We start from the raw sequence: 23,588 nt of genomic DNA on the forward strand, positions 1-23,588 counted from the left end.
GAAAATTATTCACGAAGAATTGAAAGTACGGTAACATTGTTGTCGTAGGATCCCTCGTGAACTGACAGCGGAGCAGAAGCGATCTCGCGTGGAATGGTGCTCACAGATGCTAATGAATACGACCACGGACATTCTAATGCTGTTTATGACATTGTAACAGGAGACGAAACGTAGATTTATTGTTTTGAACCCGAAAAAAAACAGCAATCTTGTGAATGGGTGTTTGAAAATGAGAACAGGCCAACAAAAGTGAGGCAGGCGAGAAACGTTGGTGGGAAAATGATCGCATTTTCCACTTGAAGTTCTCCTACATCATGACAATGCTTCTTCACACACGGCCAACAAAACTAAGTCACCCATCCTGCACATAGCCCCGACCTAGCACCCTGTGATTTCTGTATTTTCCCCAAAATCAAAGATTTGTTGAGAGGTTTCACTTTAATCAATTCTGAAGAGGCAGTGTCAGCTGCATCAAAGTTTTCGTGCAATCAGCACGAAAACTTGCGTTCAGATCTGTGGTCCTCCCTTTTTAAAAAATGGTTCCATCGCATGAAAAAATGTTGATTGAAAAGATTGATTGAATGTAAAGAAGAGTATTTTGAAAAGGAATAAACATAATATTTTGGTTATAACATGTTGTTTTTTTAAGTTACGGAAAACTTTTAGTGTGACCTACGTAATTTCAAAAGTATAATAATTTCATTAGCATTAAAGGTGTCTACCAAGGGGTTGCAAGGGGTTAGCTTGTCTGGTAATGAATGAAGTGATTTTTCATAATATAGTGAAGGTAATACCAGAAAAATCACACTTCATTATTTGCTGAATTTAATTCGGTTTTTTACACACCTTTACCGGTGGGAGGCTCCTTTACACAGGATGCCGACTAGATTATGGGTACTACAACGGCGCCTATATCTGCCGTGAAGCATTAATGTTTAAACGGTATTTTGTTTCGGTCTGAAGGCTAGTAAAATTACTGGGCAAACGAGACAACATTTTATGTCTCAAAGAGACGAGAGTAATTTTAGTGCCGATCAGAATTTTTGGAATTTTCAAGAATCCTAAGCGGCATTACAATGTAATGTGCAGGGCGTACCAATAACCATCAGCTGAACGTACTACTCGTCTTGTCCCTCATTGTCATAAAAAAATATCGTTTACCGCCACGGTAACTCAAACTTCCTAATGATCCATAGTTCTAATCTGTGTTGGGAGCATGTGCTGACATTAAACTTTCAGCTTTTACTAAATAACATAGGACTGGGGCACAGTGTAAATACTTACAGTAGTCCAACGCCTTTGATGTTTTGAGAAATGCCGCCTCCGTTCAGACATACGTTATTCTGTCAGGGTTGCCACATTTCTTTTATTTGTTACTTTGTTTGTTCCTTTTTTCTTTCTGTGGTAGAATGTATGTAGGGTACCAGGAAACAAATAATACAACTATTTTTTAAGTTAATTTGTTTTATTAGAAAAAAGGAATAGTTACAAAACATCAAAAGTTCTCAATTCTAGGGATGTTTTGGATATGGAATTTCGGATATGGATAGTAAAAAAATGTTTACCAGTTTCGGTTACGGTTACGGAATTGAAAATATTTCGGATTAGAACGGGTTGAAATAGTTCTATGGCTACTTTTTTAACGGGAGCGAATTTTAATTTTGCTTATACAACTCCACTTTTTTGAAAACTAACTTTTTGACGGAAGCGAAGCGGCGGGGATCTACGTTACGGGTGCTAGTTACGAACAAGACATATATAAGTATCATTATGTCATACACGGAATTAACACTCCCGAAAACCTCGAAACTGATTCCCATATTTATTGTATACAACAAGTCGCATCCGCCATCTTAGATCTCAAAATGGATATCATATTTGTAATTGACACTCCCGAAAGCTTCAAAAATGATACCCATATTGATTTTATTGATATAATCATATCCGCCATCTTGGATCTCGATATGGATGTCATATTCTTAAATGACACTCACGAAAACTTCGAAAATGAAAATAACAGAATGATATCGATCGTGTAATAATCTATTTTTAGTACTGTGGTAGAAGTGAAACCTCAACTGACAAAGTTTAAAAACAAATAATTCAAATCTTCCCGTCGTAATTACAAAAAAAAAATTACAAAGAAAAATAATTTCCAAGAAAACATTCAATTAATTGATGTTTAAAAAATATTAATATGAAAAGTAGTCCAAAAACAAACATTCAATAAAATGTTGCTTAAAAATATTTACACAAAAATTATTACAAAGTAAATAATTCATTATAGCATATATCAAATAAAATTATTTCAAAGAAAACCTTTTTAATAATGTGTTTCAAAAAAAGTATCTAGTTTATATGTATTTAAAAAAAATATATATATTAACAAAACACAGCACATGTACATGGTATGAACCATTATTTCAATTGCTTTCAGGTTAAAACAAACATGCGCTAGCCCTTAAAGTCGTGTCCCGAGTTGCTAACTAATTCGGGCGTCCACAGCATATGTAAATCGGGCTCGCCTACCCGCATCTATCCCCGTACACCCCACACGATTGTCCTGTCTAGACGGCTTCGACGGACGACTGTTTCTTGATATTATATAGACTGTGGTCTGGGGTTCAAACAGAAAGGTATCTACAGTAAGGGTCCCATTTTTACAATTTTACTAACAACTGCTCTCAAAAAGTTTTAAGATTACAATTATTATTTTTTGTATCTTATATTATTTATGAATGTCTTTTTGTTGAGGGTTTATTACAATAAGGTAATGGGAGAAGAAGAAAATGATCCATTGATTCTTCTACAGTTAGCAAGGGATATACTGAAAAAACTCCTACGTAAACAAATAGCACTCACTCTCTACATCCGCTACCTACCCTAAAACCTTCTTTAGTAGTTTAATAGTTCAGCTACCTATATACGCACTTGTTTATTAAAAATTATTACATTCACAGCAACAATGACTTTTTTACATCATTTCCTAAAATATTCTACCTCGATCATCCAGCAACAGACAGCATCAATATTTTGTCATTTCTGTTCGTTAATCTATGATCGCCTTGGCAACGATCGGCGTTGTCATGGCAACATATTTATTTTGTTAGATAAATAATGAAATCAAATAAAATGTTATAATTCATGATTTCTTAACTGTGTTACGTAATTCTATGATTTTTTTTACTTTCGTAAATAGTGCATCTTCCCATAACACAAGACGGCATTTTAATGTTGTACCTATATTAAATTGTAAGCAATTCTGTCAACAACAAACGCGTGTGTACCGTTTTCGTATCGAGAGAGCGACTACCAATTGACTCAATTTAGGCGATTGATTTTCGGCGCGCTAGTGACATATCAACCTTTTTTAATACTATAATATCATTGCAACATGATCGGCTATTCTCTAAAATTTTATTATCTCTGCTATAATTTTAAAATTAAATTTTACAAGTGTAACAAAGGATTTCCTCTGCCATTAGCAAAATCTAAAGATTTAATTTAACATCTCCTAGACTTTATTATATGCATCGCAAATAGGAATTTCGTTATATTTTTGGCTTTGCCCCAGATGGATCACACCATGGGTGAGAATCCAGAAAGGGTTTTTAATGTGGGATGTGGGATGCCATCTAACGACGAGATCTCGAACTGAAAGACTCAACCAGATTCGTACCACATACACTCTTAAATTGGCGTGAAAGGGCGACTCTTTGTTCTCATAAAGAAGTGTAGCGATTCCAGCCCCCAAACCCACCGCAAGATGTCAGCAGCACTAAAAGAGAACGAACCTAGGAGAGTAACACCTTTCCTAGACACAGACATTACTATTATAATAATCAATATGTAGGGTATAATCGTTAAGTGTGATTCTATAACTATTACATATATAAAAAAAACTTTAAACTGATATCGAAAGTACGTTACCTAATCAGCAAAAAGACATCATTAACTTTTTAAAAATCAAACGAGAAGTATTCAAAATTTTGATATTAAACACTCCCTTACATTTAGTATAGGATTAGTAGAACGGTCATTGTATCGCACAACAAGGACGACACTTCGAATATAAAATTTTGAACTTACTAAGAAAAGTGTAGTATTCAATTAAAAGATATATTTATTTCTTTATTAGGACAGTAAACAGTAAACGCATATTAAAATTATGTATACTTCTTCCGTGATTTTTTAAAAGTTATTGATGTCATTTTATTGATTAGGGAATGTACATTCAATACAAGTTTAAATTTTTTTGACATCTGTAATTCTTAGTTATCAATCGCCTGGTCACACCTAATGATTTTACATCCTGTATATTAAGCATTTATTCTATGCTTGTGCCGCTTCTAAAATACTTTCTTTTTGTTATGTATTTTGTATTTTGATGACGTTGATTCTCTGGAGTTTCCGAAGGCAGCTGTTGTAGGATACGACTTATGTAGCGCAATCTTGTTTTGAAATCACATTTACGGAGGCAGGTTCAGCGGTGGAAGCTGCCGAAAACCTAAAGGAAAATTAAAAGGAAATTTCATTTAAATATAAAATAATGGTCTGTTTCTCAGGTTAATGTGTTGCATCATTTGGAAATCTTGCAATTGAAGTAACGCTCATAAAAATAATAAGTGTCTTTGCCCATAAAATAGCTTAATTATTGTATCAAAATACTGGAACCAAACCACAATCTTCTCAAAATGGCAACTCCTGGCAAGAATTTTTAAAAAGTTTAGCGAAACTTGAATAGAAATGTAATAACAAGATGAATATGGTATTGTTGAGTTTCTACCCTGTCTTTAGCAGTGCCGGTACGGTGTGAGATAGACCGACCGTAAGGGCACCGACGCTCTTTTTAGTCATTTAATATTTTAAGTATGCATCTACTTACCATCGTCTTCTTACCTACAGCTAGGGTTGCCAACGGTACTCTAAAATAGAGTATTGTACTCTAAGCGTACGCTATCTATAACACTAATAGAGTATGCTAAAATGCAATTTTTCATACAATGTTTACTATACTGTTGCCAGTCATGTAATATTATGCAAACCCATTTTATTTTATTTCTTAACATTAAGTTATATTTCTTTAGGCGCGTTATGAAAAAATTGTTGAGAGTAAATTTTAAGATGCGCGCGCTACATTGTGTTAACAATAGTAACAGGCTGAAGTTGGTTCCTAAAATTTTCTGACGTTTGCGACGTGCGTTTTTGTTGGTTTCTTCGTCCATTATTAGGACAGGCAAAGAGTTCAAGCCCATACAGCCGTATTCGTTATTTAATAATTAATTTTCAAAGCCATCTTTGCACTTTTTTTTTTTGGTTTCTTCGTCCATTATTAGGACAGGCAAAGGGTTCAAGCCCGTACAGCTGTATTCGTTGTTTAATAATTAATTGTCAAAGCCATCTTTACAAGATTTTTACAATATTGTTCTTTCTACAAACGTAGAATAGCAGGGGGAATAAATAATTTTTAGAATTTTTGCTTTGATACGTCAAAGATGCATAACTACTTGCGTGCACACACTTTTTTTTAAATTAGATTATATTTTAAAATGTTAAAATAGGTGGTTTTATTTTTATTTTATTTTATTTTATTTGGGACACAAAACAATTAAACACTAGATGATTACATTAGAGGAAGAAATAACATAAATAGTACTGAGTGCATAACCGACGACAATGTCCACGGGTTACTATTTAAGTGTTAGGTAACAAGAAAGAAAAGTAGTTATTACAAACAGATGTTGCTTACAATATTATTATGATGTCACATATAAGTCTCCAATGAGGATATTTAATTTCATAACAATGAGATTTAAGTTTAAATTTAATTACATAACATTAATTAAGTTGATGCTGTTACAATGTGCTATTAATTGCTGATTGGAATTGTCGTTCCGATATACCTAATATGTCAATATCTGAAAAGATTTCATTGTATGTGCTAAATAGGCGTTGCAGAGGCGCGCGTTTGCCGGAGTTGGTTCGAATTGGGCTAACTGCAAAAAGGGGACGCTTACGTACACTGCGCTGACATACAACTCTTGGGACCTGGAAGTTTAGATTGTGTACTAAATCACTGCAGTCATATTTGTTGTTACATAATCCATATAATGTTTTAGCCCCAAGAAGTTTCCTTCTGGTCTTTAGGGTCTGTAAGTTATATTTTTGTAGCAGATCGGGGTATGATAATTTAGATCGGTAACATCTATAATGAGTCGATTTTAGAAATTTACGCTGTATAGTCTCAATTATATCGGTATATTTACTGTACAGAGGATCCAAGACCTGTACAGCGTATTCAAGTTGAGGACGTATTAGTGATTTGTAAAGTGTTATGTATGTTGTATGTTGTTTAAACTGGCGGGATACGCGCATGACAAATCCAAACATCTTATATGCATTGTTTACAATATTGTTGATGTGCTGGTCTACATGTAGTTTAGAGTCAAGCTGTATGCCAAGATCACGGACACTGCACATTTTAGCTAGATTTGAACTGCAAAGGGAATATTGGGAGGTAATAATATTTCTTTTTTTAGAAAACGTTATAGAGTGGCACTTGGGAATGCTCAGGAACAATTTATTTGCGTTGCAATAGTCGGTGAGTCTATTTAAGTCCTGTTGCAAGAGAATAGTGTCAGAAGGATTTGATATGGTTTTATATATCTTCAGGTCGTCTGCATAAAGTAAGAATTTTGAATTTAGGAAACATGTGTGAATATCATTAATAAATAGAACGAATAAAAAAGGTCCTAAAATAGATCCCTGAGGAACACCGGATGTTACATTAACAGGTCGAGACTCATAACCACTAATGACGATTTTCTGGGTACGTATAGTAAGATAGGATGCAAACCAACGAAGCAGGTTGCCTTTTATGCCATTGTAGGAGATTTTATCCAATAATATTTTGTGGTCAACTTTGTCAAACGCCTTTTGAAAATCTGTGTAAACAGTATCGGTTTGAATATTTTGATCAATGTTATGGAAAAGAGAGGTCGTGAATAAAATTAAATTTGTTGTGGTTGATCTTCCCTTGACAAAGCCATGCTGTTGTTCTAATATACTGTTGTGAAGTAGGGGGTAAATTTTATCATGTACAAGACTCTCAAAGACCTTTGACAAAGATGAAATTATTGAGATAGGGCGGTATTTTTCAACATTACTTCTAGGTCCGTTTTAATGAATCGGAACTAAATTTGCATGCTTCCAAACGCTAGGAAATAATCCTTCATTCAAACATTTATTAAATATTATTTGTATTGGATAGGAGATGGTTTCCCATGTATTTTTAAGAAACCTAGCTGGAATTCCGTCAGGTCCCGGACCTTTTGAAGGGTCCAGAGATTTCAGTTTAATTTTTTTATCTGATAATGTGACACTCAGATTACTTATATTAGTGTTATTAGTGTTTGTGCATAAAGGGGGGGCCCAGTTATCTAAATTAAGACTTGATGGCTCATAAGAAGATTCAAAAAAAGAAGAAAACATATCGCAAATAGTTTCAGAATTACTAGAGGAGAAGTCCTTGTATGTCATATGATGTGGAATACCAATCTTTTTTTTACTGTTGGCTACATAGTTCCAAAAATATTTAATATTAGAGTGAACACTATTCTCTACAGAATTAATGTACCTTTTGTAACATAATCCGCATTCTTTCTTGAAACGTCTTCTAAACATGGAGTATGTTTCATAATCTGAGATATTATTAGATTTCTGTGATACTTTTGGAACTCCGTGCTCTCTATTTACCTTATTTGAAATCAGATATACTATATTTTTCTAATAAAATTTGGCAACCCTACCTAAAGCTGAAGCTAAAAAGTGATTGGATAATGTTATACTTAATTTTTCTCTTGACGGCCTTTAGTAAGCTAAGAATACCTATTACGTAACTATTAATTACATAATATATTCAATCAATTAAATAGTCATTAAAGATAAGGAAAAGGATTAAATAAAACGCACATAAAAATCTAAATTGGAACCAACTATTGCATATTTATTGACTCACCGTCCAGAAAACATTACAATATTAAACATTATTTTATTTAAAAACGTTAAGCGTGTAAAGGAAATTTCATGTGGCGCCTTATGGCTATTCTAAAACGAATATAAATTAAGTGCCGTCTAAGAGGCAGCTATTGCTAGAAATGTAACGGCAGCCGGCGGCCGGCCTCACCATGGCAGCCATGGCCAACTGGTCTTAATAGAAACTTAACCAATTGGCGTATTGGTCATAACTTGGCCGATCTCAACTCTTTGGCCGATGTTGGCAGTGCTTGTTTTAATGGAGTTGGACGTAAATGAGTCACGCCACGCTCAACGTTACACATACACACAGAGTACGTAAGAGTATCGCGTAAGCCAACGATAAAACGACACTATCCATTCATATCTGTAAACAACATCAATCCAACATTTAGTAATTTGTCTTCATCACTGACTTGGCAACTCTTACGCACGAACAAAAACACAGGAAGCGTAATCCAGAAATCAAATTATGTGCTGATGAGCAAAGTAAAGGTCTACGCACATTACACCGAACCAACGCCAATCCGATACCCTTCCAACTATAGGTATAAACGAGTTGTCAACTAAGATCAACGCGACGGTCACCAGTGGACAACTTGGCGTCAACGGTGGGAAGTGTGTTGTCAACTAGCTCGACCTCAACCATGAAGATTCTTCTTTGTGGTGTGTTCTTTGTACTTTTTTTCCACTCTGTACGGGCGACGAGTTGCCAATGCGTCGCGCGCTTGTCGTAAGCACATTGTAGGGGTAACACGGGTCGGTGACAGTTAATAGGTGAACAACTCGTGGACCACGCGTCGTATATTTTGAGCTTACTATATGCCAAATACATTCTTATATGATATACTGTGAGTTGAGTAAGAGTGGAGTCGACGTTGATTCAGTGTAATGTGCGAAGACCTTAATCGGTATAGTTGGACGTTGACTAGAAATGGCCAAAGAATGTTGGGTGCCAAGTCGACCAAGATGTTTAGGCACGGTCCACCATCAGCTCGAAGTGCACCGAGCCGCGCCGCTCGTATCTGTCATAGAAGATGTTCTTCGCCCACGCCTTACACTCGATGTTGATGAGAACGCCAGCTGCAATGTTAAATATAGTGTAATAATTTTAGCTCAGTAATTGAACAGAGCGTAACATATATAACTATACGTATATACGTTACAATTTTTAGTATCATCTTGTTCTATTGTAAAAAGTAATCGTAGGTAAGTCTCATGTTTTGCGTATAAATTATTTAGAAAAAAAGTGTGCGTGCAAGAAGTTATACTTCTTTGGACTAACGAAGTAAAAATCATTAAAATGATTTATTCTTCGTACTATATTACGTTTTTAAAAAGAACAATTTTCTAAATATCTTGCAAAGATGATTTTGACAATTAATTATAATGAATACGGCTGTATGGCTTGAACCCTTTGCCTGTCCTAATAATGGACAATTAAAAAAAAAAAATAACGAATGTATATTAATAAAATAAAAAATACGTCAGAAAATTTTAGTAATCAACTTCAACATTCAACTTCTTCAATTGTTACTTTTGTGTTTCAGTGATGCGCGCGCATCTTGAAATTTCACTCACATCATTTTTTCATTACGCGCCTAAAGAAGTATAACTTCAAAAACCATAAAATTAGAATAAAGTAGCGTATACACGACCTCACAGCCCGATATTTGACCAGTTTTGATTTGTAAATGTGTACGATGGTTTAATACTCCAAATACTAACGAGCAAATGCCAAGCGTGGCTGTCTGTTTACGAATTGTCATTCAAAATCGGCTACAGTTAAAATGGCGTGAAGTAAAATATATAAAATATGTTGTAATTATAGAGAGTCTAATCGTTAAGTGTGACCACATTACAGACATCAAAAACTTTTTAAAAATCTAACGAGACGTATCCAAAATTTTTATATTAAACACTCCCATAGATGTTGAAATTCTTGCCCTGTTTGCATGCATATTTGAATTAAGATACATAAAACTAGATTTCTTAATTTTATTAAAAAAAAACTGGCATGAATCTTTTAACTAAGGTTTAAACAGAATTCAAGCTAGAAATTTACGTTGGAATAAACTGCAAGGTGATCTCAAAGGTGAAATCGAGTATTGCTAGCTGAATTTGAAGAACAAATATCATTGACAGCCACCGAAAAAAGACATACTCATCCCTACTCTGTGGTTAATACTAGAAAGAGTTTCAGAATGTATTTACTACGTACCACTTTGAATGTATTAAAAGGCCAATAAAATTTAAATTAATTAAAGATAATATTATTTCTAATATTAAATATGATAATTATTACGATATATATTATAAATAGTTTTTAAACAAACAAACTCTATCCAGACATATAAATGATTTAAGAGATACTTACCAAATAAACTATATAATCATTGTTATGTATGATACACATGTGAGTGAAATTAGTATGATCCGCATTGTCGTATTAATAATTATGATCCGTTATATGGAGGGAGTAAGTCGGGCATGTAAACACTATGCTGTGATTGATGAAAAAGTGTGATAAAAAGTATATTATATTGTAAGATAGAACTTACTCCTTGGTTTTTCGAAAAGGACCGCAACCAGTGGACTCAGGTATCCCTCTTTGTTTGTAAAAGGGTAGTAGAAGGCGGGGAAACCTCGCCGAGGGATGTACTGGATCGGCCCAATGTTCTCCACGTCAGCTGGATTCTCTCCCTCGCACGATACCCACACCGTGTTTGCATCAGGCTTACCAGACTGAAAAAAATTATTAATTTATATGATGTTTTTTATTATGAAATTTAATTTATTTAATACGTTGAATACAATGTACGAATACATTTTAGATCTCAAATGTATAGCAGTCTTTTCTAGTAAGCAAAACGTTGGCTTATTAAAAAAAAATCCTTAACCTTAATTTTTATCAATTATTAATCATTTAAACAGGAGTCCAGGAAATCGTTTCTGGGGTAGTTTTTTTAATTCAAGCGGTAGATGATTGTACAATTTTATACACATTGCATATAATATTGTTCTAGGACATTGGCCATAAATTAGTCTATGCGGTACTCGCGTGGAACGAGGATTTAATTTAATGGTCTTTTTAAATAAATGATTATTTTCTTTTACAAAATTACATGCTTCAATTCAAATATATACATATTAGGCAATGGCAAAAGAGTTAACTTTTAAATGAGTCATTACATGAAAATGTCAGACCATCTACACATAATATGGAACGTATATTTTTTGAGCAGCAAATGCTTGCGATACCCCATCGCCATTATCCCAAATGAGTAGACCGTATCTGAGAATTGCCCCGATATTTCCATTGTACTCCACTAAAGCCTTATGAGAAACAATTAGCCTAAGTCTTCTTAGGAAATACACAAATCTACAAATTAAGATTTTGTAAATAATAACTTACCTTATATTAAATACTAATTAATAAAATACGTACCACCATCTTGATGTGTTGCTTCAAGTCTTCAGGCATTTCTTTGGGTAGATCTTCAGTGTTGTTATATGGTTTTGGGAGCCAGTTGAAGATCTGTAAGAAGAAGAGAAATGTAGAATAGTATGAGTAATATAATTTTTAGTTTGCTTTCTCTGATTATTTTCAAACATCTTAATATATGCGGTGACGGATTTACAGATTTGCCGCCCGCAGGCTATTAAATTTTTGCCGCCTCAAAATTTTGATATCTTCTATCAATCAATCATCAATCAATTTTCTATCAATAAATTTCCAACTTTATGATTTGTGTTCCATCATCCTCGTTACATCAACTTTTCCCGTATGGTTAGTATCATTGAGAACTATGGTACCGTGTTAGATCATTAATTTTTAGAATAACGCAGTAGCGATTCGATATTATTTCACGGTTAACAAAATTCTCGTTGTCATAGATAGACTCATATCGGATTAAACGAGAAATTGTTATTTTAATTAATAAAGCGTTTAGCAATTGTTTATGTAGAGATATTTATTATTTAGCATTGTTTATAGGACTATATTTCGATTTTTGTGAAATATTTTAATTTCTCTCCAATTTTCGAAAATCGTACTTTGTGTGTGTATATTTTTTTTTTTACAATTTGTAAATCGAAATAAAAAATTTATGAACTAAATTTGCCGCTCCTTAAAATTTGCCGCCCTAGGCTCCAGCCTACTCAGCCTGCTGGTAAATCCGCCACTGAATATATGATAATGAAAACATCGCTCCATTGTGTCTTCTACTGGATTTATTTCACCTGTTTCACCTGATTCCTGTCACCAAATTCCACCTTCACACGATATATTAGGATATCATTCCTACCATCTGGATATATGGCATTCCCCCACAGTGCGGTTTTCGAGGAACTTTCTTCCACTTACTACAAAGCTGTGGAATGAGCTAACTTGTGCGGTGTTTCCAGGACCAAACGACATGGGTACCTTCAAAAAAAGTGTACACTTTTTAAAAGGGCCGGCAACGCTCCTGAGATTCCTCTGGTGTTGCAAGAGATTATGGGCGGCGGTGTTCACTTAACATCATGTGACCCGTACCCTCGTTTGTCCTCTCTTCCATAAAAAAATGGTAAAAAGTTTGAAGAGATATTTAACTATCTTATTTCATGATTGGGCTTCTGGAACTTTCTTATCGTCTTTATTATAACAATGAATTTTATTCCTAATGCCGTTTACGTTAAAACGTTTAGTCCTGAAGAAACTTACACCAAAAATACTTAATAGCCAGTCAAATTCAAAATATTGATATTATATAAAACATAACAGTTCCTTCTGGGATAGACTCCGCAAACCTCAGAACCGCATTCTCCAAACGGTTTGTGACGGGATGCCTAGCAATATTTTTTCATATTGGCTCACTGTGCATCAAAACAAAAATAGTAAATAAATGGCGGTGCCTAGACCAAGACACCTGGGAAGAGCTTTATTAACTTTTCCAGATAGTTTATTAGTTTTGTGTATATTTTACTTTTTATCTTTATTTTATGTAGTAGAAATCATTGTACCTATTTGTTTCATAGTATGTATACTGGGTAATTTTGCTTTTACCAAAAACTTATTATTATTATTACTGCTATAACAGTCGATATGACGTAAATGATTTAAAATAATTAAATCGATTTCAATTGAAGAGCTATCAGCCCCAAACGAACTTGTTCTAATTAATTGCCATAAATTGCTCTATGATTGAAGTCGACTGTTTAATTGGTACGAGTCAAAACTATCCGCGCTGCCATCGGCAACGTGATCAAATGAAAGTCGGCGTTATTTGCGTCAAATTCTGTTTACTCGTACACTGCTTTGATCATTGTTATATTCGGTTTGGCTGGATATTAAAGTCCTAGCCACTGTTCAGGGATGTGTTCATTATCTATAAATAAATTTAAATGTTTTATAAAAAAAATGCCTCTGTCGTTAATCCTATTACTCCACAGCTGAATATCTAAGTAATCGGACAGACTGGGACTAGATTATGATTATTTTATAGCGATAGAAATGACTGTACAATATTGTATATTTTTATTGAAAAGAGCGCAAAAAAAGAATGCTGGGAGAGTTTCTTGCGCCGCATCTTCTCTCTCAGAGCGCCATTTGTTTCCGAAGCGGTAGTAGTATCTAGTATATTAGAAATGACATCAAAAAGAATTCTAAAGGAATCAATTTTGAGAAAATAAATGCCTCTTATGCCTTTTATCAAAAGCTTCAGGGAGAGATTCATTGCATTTTTAATGCTTGAACAATTCTTTATAGTAATGATAATGATCTGTTTAGTTAAAAAATATAGTAGACACATGGAAATATCTGATGCGTTTCGCGAAAACTTAGCAGGGCTAATTTGACAATGCAATGCAAAAAATTAAAATTTTCGCGACTCTCAAAACTTTAGATGATGTTTCATTTATTAATAATTTTAATGTGGTGCTGACCTTATTAGTGATGAACGCAGAGGTCCTTGACCGAATGCAGAAGAACATCGAGTTAGTGAGAACCATCAAACAGCGTAAGATCTCCTACCTCGGTCATATACTGCGCAACGATAGGTACCACCTGTTGCAAGCTCTTTTTTGATGGGGAAAATTGTTGGAAGGAGAAGGAAGTCTTAGAAACATAAGGGAATGAGCTGGTATCAAGAAATTCCAAGAAATATTCCGCCAAGCTACGGACAAGGAGAAGTTTAAAAAACTGACTCCTAACCTTTCAGTAATGGAGAGGCACGGGAATAAGAAGTAAAAGCTGACCTTATTGAGCTTGAGGAACACGCAAGGTCCACCTTCCTCGTAATTGTACTGGTTGGCTGAAGTGCAGGGATGGAAGTCATCGACGGGCACGTCGCACACTTGTCGCTCGCCCAACTGCGCGGAGGTCGGGCTGCAAGCCACGCGGTTCTCAGCTCCAGCAGCCTCGCCACTTCCACTGCCCTTCTTGCGGTATTCTATAATTAAGGAGAGATGTTAAACATATAAAATGAATTTTGATAATCATATTGCTTAGATCGACTCCAATTTACCAGTGGGAGGCTCTTTTGCACCGGATGGCGACTCGATTATGGGTACCACAAAAGAGTGTAAGCATTACTGTGTTGCGATCTGAAGGGCGCCGTAGCTAGTGAAATATCTGGGCAAATGAGACTTAACATCTTATGGAACGGAGTGACCATCGTCAGGATATTTAAATTGTACATTTGATATAACGAAATTAAAAAAAAAAGGAGCACGCCGAGTTTCTTGCGGTCTGAGGCATAAATTTTTGAATATGTTGTAGTTTGTGGCTTTCAAAAAGTGATTTAATTTGTAATATTTATTAACAATATTTGAATTTGAATAATATTCTCCAGATTTTGAGGAAGAGTAACAAGGTAAGCGCACTTGAAGAAGGAGAAAATCCTGAATGCACAACATTCGAAAATGATATGGTACATTTATGTTTCTTCGTGAAAAGAAAGAAGACATCTCACCTATAACTATGTATGTAGCTACAAACCTACCTTGGCTGACACCGACTCCAAAAATAAGAATAATCGTAACTAAAATAAGATTAATAAATTAGAAGTTAGTTAAAAATGCAGAGGAAGAGCTTTGCAGCGCGGTAGAAGAATGTTTGTAAGAATAGAAGAAGGTGGCGTTCTATTGTCTCTGCTTGCTCCGACGGGATATAAGTATGTATGATATTAATAACAACTTTAGGTATTGATTGATTAACCCCTAATAATTAATATGCAATAATTAAATCGGCGAGCTATTTTCAACATTCAGTTACAGTCTTAGAATACCTTTTCCAATAATACTTGGTTAATATTATAGTTGGGTCTCTACTTACGGTCGAGGAACTCGTCAACAACTGACGCCCACTTGAGCACGGATCCCTTGTCGTTCGCTCTGTAGTAGATGAGGGTGCTCTCCACGTTAGCAGAGTCGGGCATCGGCCGGAAACCAAGACCTAGCAGACATTTCATTCATCAGGAATGTTGTGAAATAGACTTAATAGCCGACGACACAGCAGTAATAATAAAACTAGACTTTGTTATAGTGTGCGTGCGTTGCTGAAAATAAATGTTAAAAGTTAGCCGCAATTTTTTTTCGACGTGTTCACAGCTGTCACAGTCATCTAAAAGTATAAATTAGCTAAAACTGACCCATTGCGTTCTTCTGATGCTCCTGTTTATTGTTACCAGGCAATCATAAATTATGTTTTGCTATCGAGGACTTAAAATAGGTTTAAAGCCACATTAACTGTTTCTATATTTGAAGACTAACGGCCGTTCCCAATATTCAGTCTATCTCTTACTTGAGATAAAAATCGTAACTATCGTTGACTTTTCTGTCCCAATAAACTTATCGAGTACTACTTATCGGTAACTCACCTTATCCGTACACGCTGTCTATCAATGGGACGACGTATGGCTTACCAACGATAGAAGTTTGTATGGAAATTTCAATTCACGCGTCCCAATATAAGGCGATAAGAATGACTTATCGGGTGTATTGGGACAGCTTCAGATTATTGACAGCTAAATGCTGACAGTAGAAGGTAGTAATTTATCTCTATATGTAGATTGTATATTGGGAATGGCCGTGAACTTGTTCCTTATCTAACTACAACTGAGTCAAATATTTCTAAATACCTTTTCATAAGTTTCCTTCATAATATAAATATGCCCTAATCGCACCTAGTAGACAGCGTTCGCTCATTTACTTGTACTATACTATCGTTCAGTGCAAAATCACTGCGTGTGACTGAACAATTTTCGTTGACCGCCCAATATTCAAGTTGGTGCCCATTTTTTTTCGAGTTAATATGTCATGCTTTCTGCATGACATATTAACTCGAAGGATTAAGGAAGGAACGATTCATTAAAAAATTTCCTACTATTTTTAAATAAAACACCTTTTAAAGTTATTTTGTATTTACATTAGATTTTTGCGTTACTGAATTTTTTTAATTATTAATTCTAAACTAATTTAAATTTCTTAACTTTTACGCAAAAATCTAAAATCAAACCAAACTTACAATTATACGCGTTTTAATCCATTAAAAAGTGTTTTATTTAAATGTGTAAAAATGCTTTTCCTACTATATTATCATGAATTGACATAATATTAAATAGTATTATTTAACTGATATTTATTATTGTAAATTAATTATTACTTAATGTGTCCTTACCTGGGTTACTGCCAATAATTGATGCGTCCAGCTGCCATTTTGGCATCTTCGAATCAAGGGTCTGGTAGAAGATGGCGAGCATCGCCGCGAAGAAACCCACCAGAACGGCATAGAAGATCAGGTAAAACAGAAGTATCTTTGCTGGAATAATAAAAAAATTAATTATCAATTACTTAGCAAACATGTTAAACAAACTTAGTTTAATAATTTGAATCTAACATCCACTTCTTAAGCATAAGAGCAACTTTGACTTTGGCAATTAAGAATTAAGTTATCAATATTTCCTGCGTAGATTTCATATGCCTAGTAATCTAACTTTCGAATTGGATTTGCTTACAATTTTATGGGTTTTAACTCTTCACGCAAAATCATAATACTTTTATAGTTACTTTTTTTATAAAACGAACTAAATGCCAGTGAAGTCAAAATCAGACTGGTCGTTTGAATTTAAATTTAAAATAATTAACAATTTGGAAGGCTATGAAAGTGCATCGAATTTTTGATGACTTCTACTTTTATAAATTAGCGGAAAGTCTTACGCGTCGAAATAAATTTGATTTAGAAAAAATGATTTTTTTAAAGTATTTTTTAGGAGACGAAGATGAAGTACATACTAATATTGTATAAGGGCTACGTCAAACGATGAAGGTCGCATACGTGATGACAACGAGACACACTAACGCCTCACGCAGCGTGCCAGTTTCACTATAATTAGCTCCTTAATTAGAGAGCGGCCGTAAACTATCCTAATAGGAACATTTTAATGAAGCTATTAATGTCGCAATGAATGCACTTGTTTCGTAGGACTCAATAGAATCAAGGCATATTAATGTGTCTAAGATTATCGGTTATCAGTTTTGGAACTAGGCAGCGTATGGTTGTATGTTATTTAACTTAGGGAAATCACTTACAAAATTAAAAAGTCTTAAGTATATTTCCTAATCTTATATTATTAGTAGATGGAGCTCTGACAAGAGAGTGATTAACGAGAGACCGTTAGCCGAGCTAAGCCGTTTCTTAAAAAAATTGCAAGTTGTTTCAATAAAATAAAAAAGATTATCAGTTTATTTTATTGGTATATTGAACAGTCAATCATATTGAACGTCTAATTTTTATAGCATTTCATCAATCACATTTAAACTTAAGTTTTTATTGACGAACGTGATTGACTGTGTAATGAACGCCTAAGTTCTAGATCAAATGTGTATATGGCGACGTTGCCAATCCGCCAACAGGTGTCTTGGCTCTCATACTATAACGATCCATAGGGTAAGGGCAGACTGACAACGTCGCATGACTTAAGGAAGTAGTACTTTTAAGGAAGCGTGCTTATTGTTTTGAAATCGTTTGGCAATTTGTCGGTCTGAAGCAATCCCACACTCTCTGATTGACATATTGAACGTATAAATCGTAGAAAACAATAATCTATATAATATAAAAGATAGAAAGATTATTATTTTGTTTGCCACCGTATGGGGATTAAAATAATGAAAAAAATTAGAAATAAACCTACCAAATTCTCCCGCAACACCAGAGATATTACAAGAGCGTTGCCAATCTTTTAAGGAAGGACATCTTTCTTGCGCTTCTAATCAGGTCAATCACCTCTTTGGAACACTCCGTGATAAATGCGGAAGACACAATGAAGCGACGTCTTTTCGCAACGCCAAGTGATCTAGCCATTTACATAGCAATGAATTGCACGCGGTCAAATGGATTGAGCTGATACTGGGGTGCGACAGACCAGGGATGACAGCAATACTCTATAATATGTATGTGTGCTTTGTAGAGCGCCAGAATTTGGACCGGCTTCAAGTATTATCTTGCTCTAAATCTGAATGCCAGATTCTTTGAAACCAATTTGGCTTTGTCTTCCAGATGACTGCGGAAGTTAACTGTTATGACAGGACAAAATAGTCACTGCTAAATTCGTTGGTAATTTTTTAGTTATTCTATAGATATAAGTATAACCCTAGTAGTGAAATAATTTGTCATAAAAAATTGTCATCGTATGCGCTGCATAAACAATTGATGATAGAAAAAAAAATGTTCAACAAAATGTTCATTATAGATCGTATCAAAAACTACACGAAAGTCCGCGATACCATATATCCAAGTACTGTAGTTATGCCACTATATATTTTTTTTGTAAATTGATATAAGTGCCGACAATAATCAAACCATATTATTAATACCTATTAAATGTAATATATTTTATTAAAAACCGTTTCAATACCTGTAAAATACTTTTTAAATTATTGAAATCGGACATTCCATCCAAAAGATATAACGAATTTAAAAATGTCAATCTAAAAAAAAAAATGCAATAATAAAATAATAACTAAATTAAATAAAACTTTTATGTCAACAAAAATAAATCTTAGTCCAACTCTATAGTAGACTTTCCACTACCACGAGATCGGTATCTAAGCGAGTGCAACCGGGGGACATTGCTAGTATATCTAATATTTTCAGAGGGATTCCTCGTAAAATATTAACAGATCAAATAGGTTACAGATGACAAGGGCAGTTTTCAGCTCTCAGCAGACGTTCCCATGCAAATTATTCGCGGTCCGTCCTTGGATCGATTGGCGAAGACTTGTGGTGCGCAGTGAACACGCTCGGCGCATCTCATCTTTGCCCTACATCCAGCACCCAGCTCGTTTTCAGCCGTATTTCGAGAGACATTAGGGCTATTTTTGTTTGCCCTGTGATTAATGTATGACATATCATTAATAGCGCTCAATGACTATGAAATGCACAAATCAATGAAAGACAAACTCTACAATTTCAAAAATGCGAATTTACGGTTCAAAATTTCATTTTATCAAATTTCTTACCAATTTTTTCAATCCTTGTCAGTGAAAAATTTAAAGTCGAAAACTTTATTCAAACAAAACAATTATTTGTAGTATGATTACATCATATTAAAACTGACATTACGGGGATGAGTACCAAGAATACTGGGACCAGGAACTAATACCCATTTCAAGAATCAGGGTTATAAAATGAAGTTTTATCGGATGTGTTTTATAGGCATATATGACTGCCAGCTTGTCAATGCTGGCGGCCTGAACATTCATTCAGCCATTCATCCGGTTTACTGTCTATCAGGTTCTCTCGCCATCAGTCTCAAGAACCGGCGTCTCACTGTCATTCGTTCTCTGGCTTTTTTTACCTCCCCTTTTTCGCCTTTTCCTCTCTCATTCCGGCTTTTACAAATTGTTGCTAGGCGTTCAAGGGTTGTGGCCAAATAATCTCCGAATGCAAATACTAATTGTGCGACAAGATTTATCTGCTTCGATTGGGTTTTGTACACCCCACATCCCATGAAATTATTTGTACACCCCACACCCCATGAAACACTACTTAGGTAACACCAGTGTGTAATCAATTCTACCACTAAATCCAGTTCTGGTATTAAAGGATTTAAAACTGCTACCTTTTATTTATACTGCGCCTGCGCCACAGTGAAAACATCATGGTAAAATGCCGTTCTTACTTTTTCTGTCATATCTTACGGCTCTGAACAAACTGCGATTTCGTATATTTGTGATTAATAATATTAAAATGTCAATCAACAGTACATTATCTCTCCACTAAACTTCCGCTCGCGAGATTTATCTTACATTGAAATGTTAAAACAACAGATTATACATTAAAATGGTATATATATTTTTTAATATTTAGTTTAATATCTTGCAATCTGCCTAATCACTTGGCATTTAGCTCACTGTTCTAATTAGTCTTGAAATGGTATCAGTTCAGTGACCAATCCATTTTTTATTTTCTCTTTAGTCTGTTGAAAGAACTTTTATTCATCAGATTGCAGACGAATGCGTTTAGGTGGGCTTTAATACGTTTTGCGTAAGACTTGAGTTTATTAAGTATCTCCTGTTTTACCAATGGCAGTTTCAGCTCGCGGTGAACTTGGATTTTGGTGATATACGAAGGTGCATTCGTTATGATTATTATGGTATATTTGATCGTCAATAGATATTATGTAACCTATTTTGCAATTCTCTCTTAATACTTAAGTATAAGGTTTTATATATTTTTATTACAGCCCAATATGTAATTTATGTGCCGCCTAATGATACTGTAGCCGAAATGTCCAATCAACATGTTAAGACTTAGGCTAAGATCTATAATTGCTTGAATATTAAATTATGGAAGATGAAATTATATTTTTTATCTAGAATTAATAAATAATGATTTTTCAGAATCTTAGAATTTGCCAAACTTTACTCTCCAAAAACTTAGCTGAGTGTGATAAAACGCAAACTTGGGTTTTGCATTGGACTTTCTTAATTAGCTCAGCATAATTTCAGATTTCAATCGGCTATAAAATTGTAATCAAAGATTACGCTAAGCTTATACTCAGCAATTTTTTACGTTAGCAAAGTCTGAGTATAGTCTAAGGTCGCTCTATAGATGTGAGATTTAAGAGATATCAGCTTAAGACTTGTTAGATAACGGTGGTAATGTCATCTTTATTTCTTTTACATTAGCCACCAAATAAGTCTTATTTAAAAAAAAAACAAATAGGGTTCAAACAAAATCAAAATAGTTTCCATTCAATAGGATTACATATTACTATCTGTGTGCAGGTACGGTCTGTATGTCTGTTATATTTCGATTATGTTTCTCCGTTTGTGGATGGATTAGCAATTTCATTTTGCTCCCAGTAAAAATCGTTACAAACTGCCTATTTCTACATGTTTATGTAGTTTGTTAGCTACATATAACGAATTTGGCCTATAAAAAGCTATAGTCCGAAAGAAAAGTACTATATGAGATGAAGCGAGTGAAAGAGAATGATAAAACCTTTGGTTCAAAGATCTTTTTATGTAGAAAAGGCCTCAGACTCTAAGGATCTTTCTTAGAGGATGATACAAAGGCTGTTGTGTTGCGTAGTGGCATGATCGCGTAGCATTTATTATCAGACAATCTCAAATTTTATTGCTGGATTCAGAATTCTTGATTATCATCAACTTTGCTCACGTTTTAAAAACTATGTCCCATACTAAGAAAAATGGCGAACGAAAGATCTTCCTTCTTTCTTCATCCTCGGAAAATATACTCTTTCTCTCTCCTCCATAGATTCCTTTTACCGAAGTAGTTAAATGTAGACCGGGCGTTACGATTATAACAATTCCCTGCTTTTAGATTTCATTTTTTATTTCACTTATACTTACTACTACTTTAAAACTAAGTCCTGAATGTACAATCCACACTTAAGAGCCGTTACATTAAAGAAACTATACACCTTTAGACCTTCCTACTACTGGAATAGTAGTAACATATAAACTACATCGAGGATAAAATATTTTTTTATCCACGCCCAATTTTATCAGCGGAAATCGAACCTGTAACCCGTAATTTGATATTCTGCAACACCATTAGAACAGCTTAGATTAATTATTTGCCTACATGGTAGCTTACCTACTGCTTTCGTCACTTGTATGTATAACGGGTGCAAAACCTAAAATATTTAGACACAATTTCACCAACTGCATCAATCAAATCTCACATTTTTGTAGTTCATTATTGATTGCAAGGACCAACTGTTCAGTAAAAGTACCTATAAGTTACAAGAAATCGGTTCCGAACTTACAAAGGAGAACCGCGATTAAAGAAATGCTTCGATCTATACTATGGCAAACTAGGTAAATCTGCAATTTTAATAAATTGTTCCAGAAAATTGTTTGCGGAAAAAAGGACCGTTTCCGAACGCCCTTATAGGCTAAAAATAGTTCGGTGTGTACTCTTCATTGACTGTAAGCTATTTATATACAAGCTGATTTTTATTGTGTGTTGACTAGTAGGTACGTATGTATGTAGTGCGGGATTCTATGTGATTGCCATTTTCCATAACTGCGTTGGTAAAATACATTGCTAAATAGTTAGCTATTAAAAACTATAATCATTCATAAAACACTTAGATTGATTAGATATTCCATGCTATTAATTATTTTTTTTATTTTGTGAATGCTTCACACTTTTATTAGAGATGTTACAATATTGTTAATTGCTTTTCAGTAACATCAATCCTGTATGAATAAATAAAAAAATATAACGGATGGTTGGTACCAAGATTTTAAGACACAAAGAACCACCCCCTACTGGTGTTACATAAGCTCCTTGCAGTGATCTAGTTCCAAACGAAGTCCGCGTCAACGGAAACCGAAGTCTTACATCTTCATTAGTAAATCACTCCCCCAGATTTCCCAATCGATATATCGATTCTCCCTCCAACAGTACAAAGAGAACCCGAACTTACCCCAGCTGGATCCGGTGCGACCCAGCACTTGTCCCGTCTCGGAGTTCCACAGGAACATTCGGAAGGACTCCCATTTCCCCAGATCCGGAGGTGGGGCGTAATACTGTTCAGCTACTTTCGTCTTGTCTGCCATGGTTGGATGCCGAGCCGGACTGCGGCAGTGAATCGATTCGCGCCGCCTTCGACCCTCTTACCCTCTCTCCCTCCCGCTACCCTCGCTCGTCCTTACGTAATACTTACGTAACTGCGCGCGCACTACACCCAAACCTACCCCGGAAAAAGCCGCTCTAGCTTAAGCTGAAAATCAGTTCAACGCTATTACGTACCTTCTAACAATTATGGGAATGTTTTGTAAAAAGGAAATTTTTTTTACTTTAAAATAGCTACAGATATTTTAGGGCACATTAAAAATTAAACTAGGCTTTAATGTTTTCACATGATATATTTTTTTTATTTAAACGTGTGAGTCTATTATAAAACCCAAATCTAAAAGTAATTCTTATTTTATACGTCACCAGTGAAAATTAGGGCCGCTAAAATTTTTAAAATTTCTAAATCTCCATAAACTACGTACTATTTTAATTTTGATTACTCTCTAAAAAATTTAGGTTA

The 23,588-nt window shown here is 34.6% G+C and overlaps 1 protein-coding gene across 1 annotated transcript; it reads right to left on the reverse strand.

Annotated features, from left to right (window-relative positions):
* Positions 1 to 7,974: 7,974 nt before the first annotated feature.
* On the reverse strand, positions 7,975 to 23,150 carry LOC126980081 (sodium/potassium-transporting ATPase subunit beta-2). Its single transcript, XM_050829696.1, has 7 exons — positions 22,977 to 23,150; positions 16,694 to 16,834; positions 15,350 to 15,469; positions 14,272 to 14,465; positions 11,483 to 11,572; positions 10,596 to 10,779; positions 7,975 to 9,117 (listed from the first exon to the last, which is right to left on the reverse strand). Exons 1-7 carry the CDS (start codon positions 23,107 to 23,109, stop codon positions 9,008 to 9,010), a joined length of 972 nt encoding a protein of 323 aa, XP_050685653.1. The 5' UTR covers positions 23,110 to 23,150; the 3' UTR covers positions 7,975 to 9,007.
* Between the last annotated feature and the right edge of the window lie 438 nt (positions 23,151 to 23,588).

This window comes from Leptidea sinapis, chromosome 4 (assembly GCF_905404315.1).
Source record: "Leptidea sinapis chromosome 4, ilLepSina1.1, whole genome shotgun sequence".
In the NCBI taxonomy this organism is placed as follows: Eukaryota; Metazoa; Arthropoda; class Insecta; order Lepidoptera; family Pieridae; genus Leptidea; species Leptidea sinapis.

Excerpts from the sequence above, each read along its gene's own strand:
- LOC126980081 (XM_050829696.1), bottom strand. The coding sequence starts at position 23,109 with ATGGCAGACAAGACGAAAGTAGCTGAACAGTATTACGCCCCACCTCCG. Across the intron at positions 11,573-14,271 it reads TGTTCCTCAAGCTCAATAAG|ATCTTCAACTGGCTCCCAAA; the intron begins GTCAGCTTTTAC and ends TTCTTCTTACAG. Across the intron at positions 9,118-10,595 it reads CCTTTTCGAAAAACCAAGGA|CTGGCGTTCTCATCAACATC; the intron begins GTAAGTTCTATC and ends TTAACATTGCAG.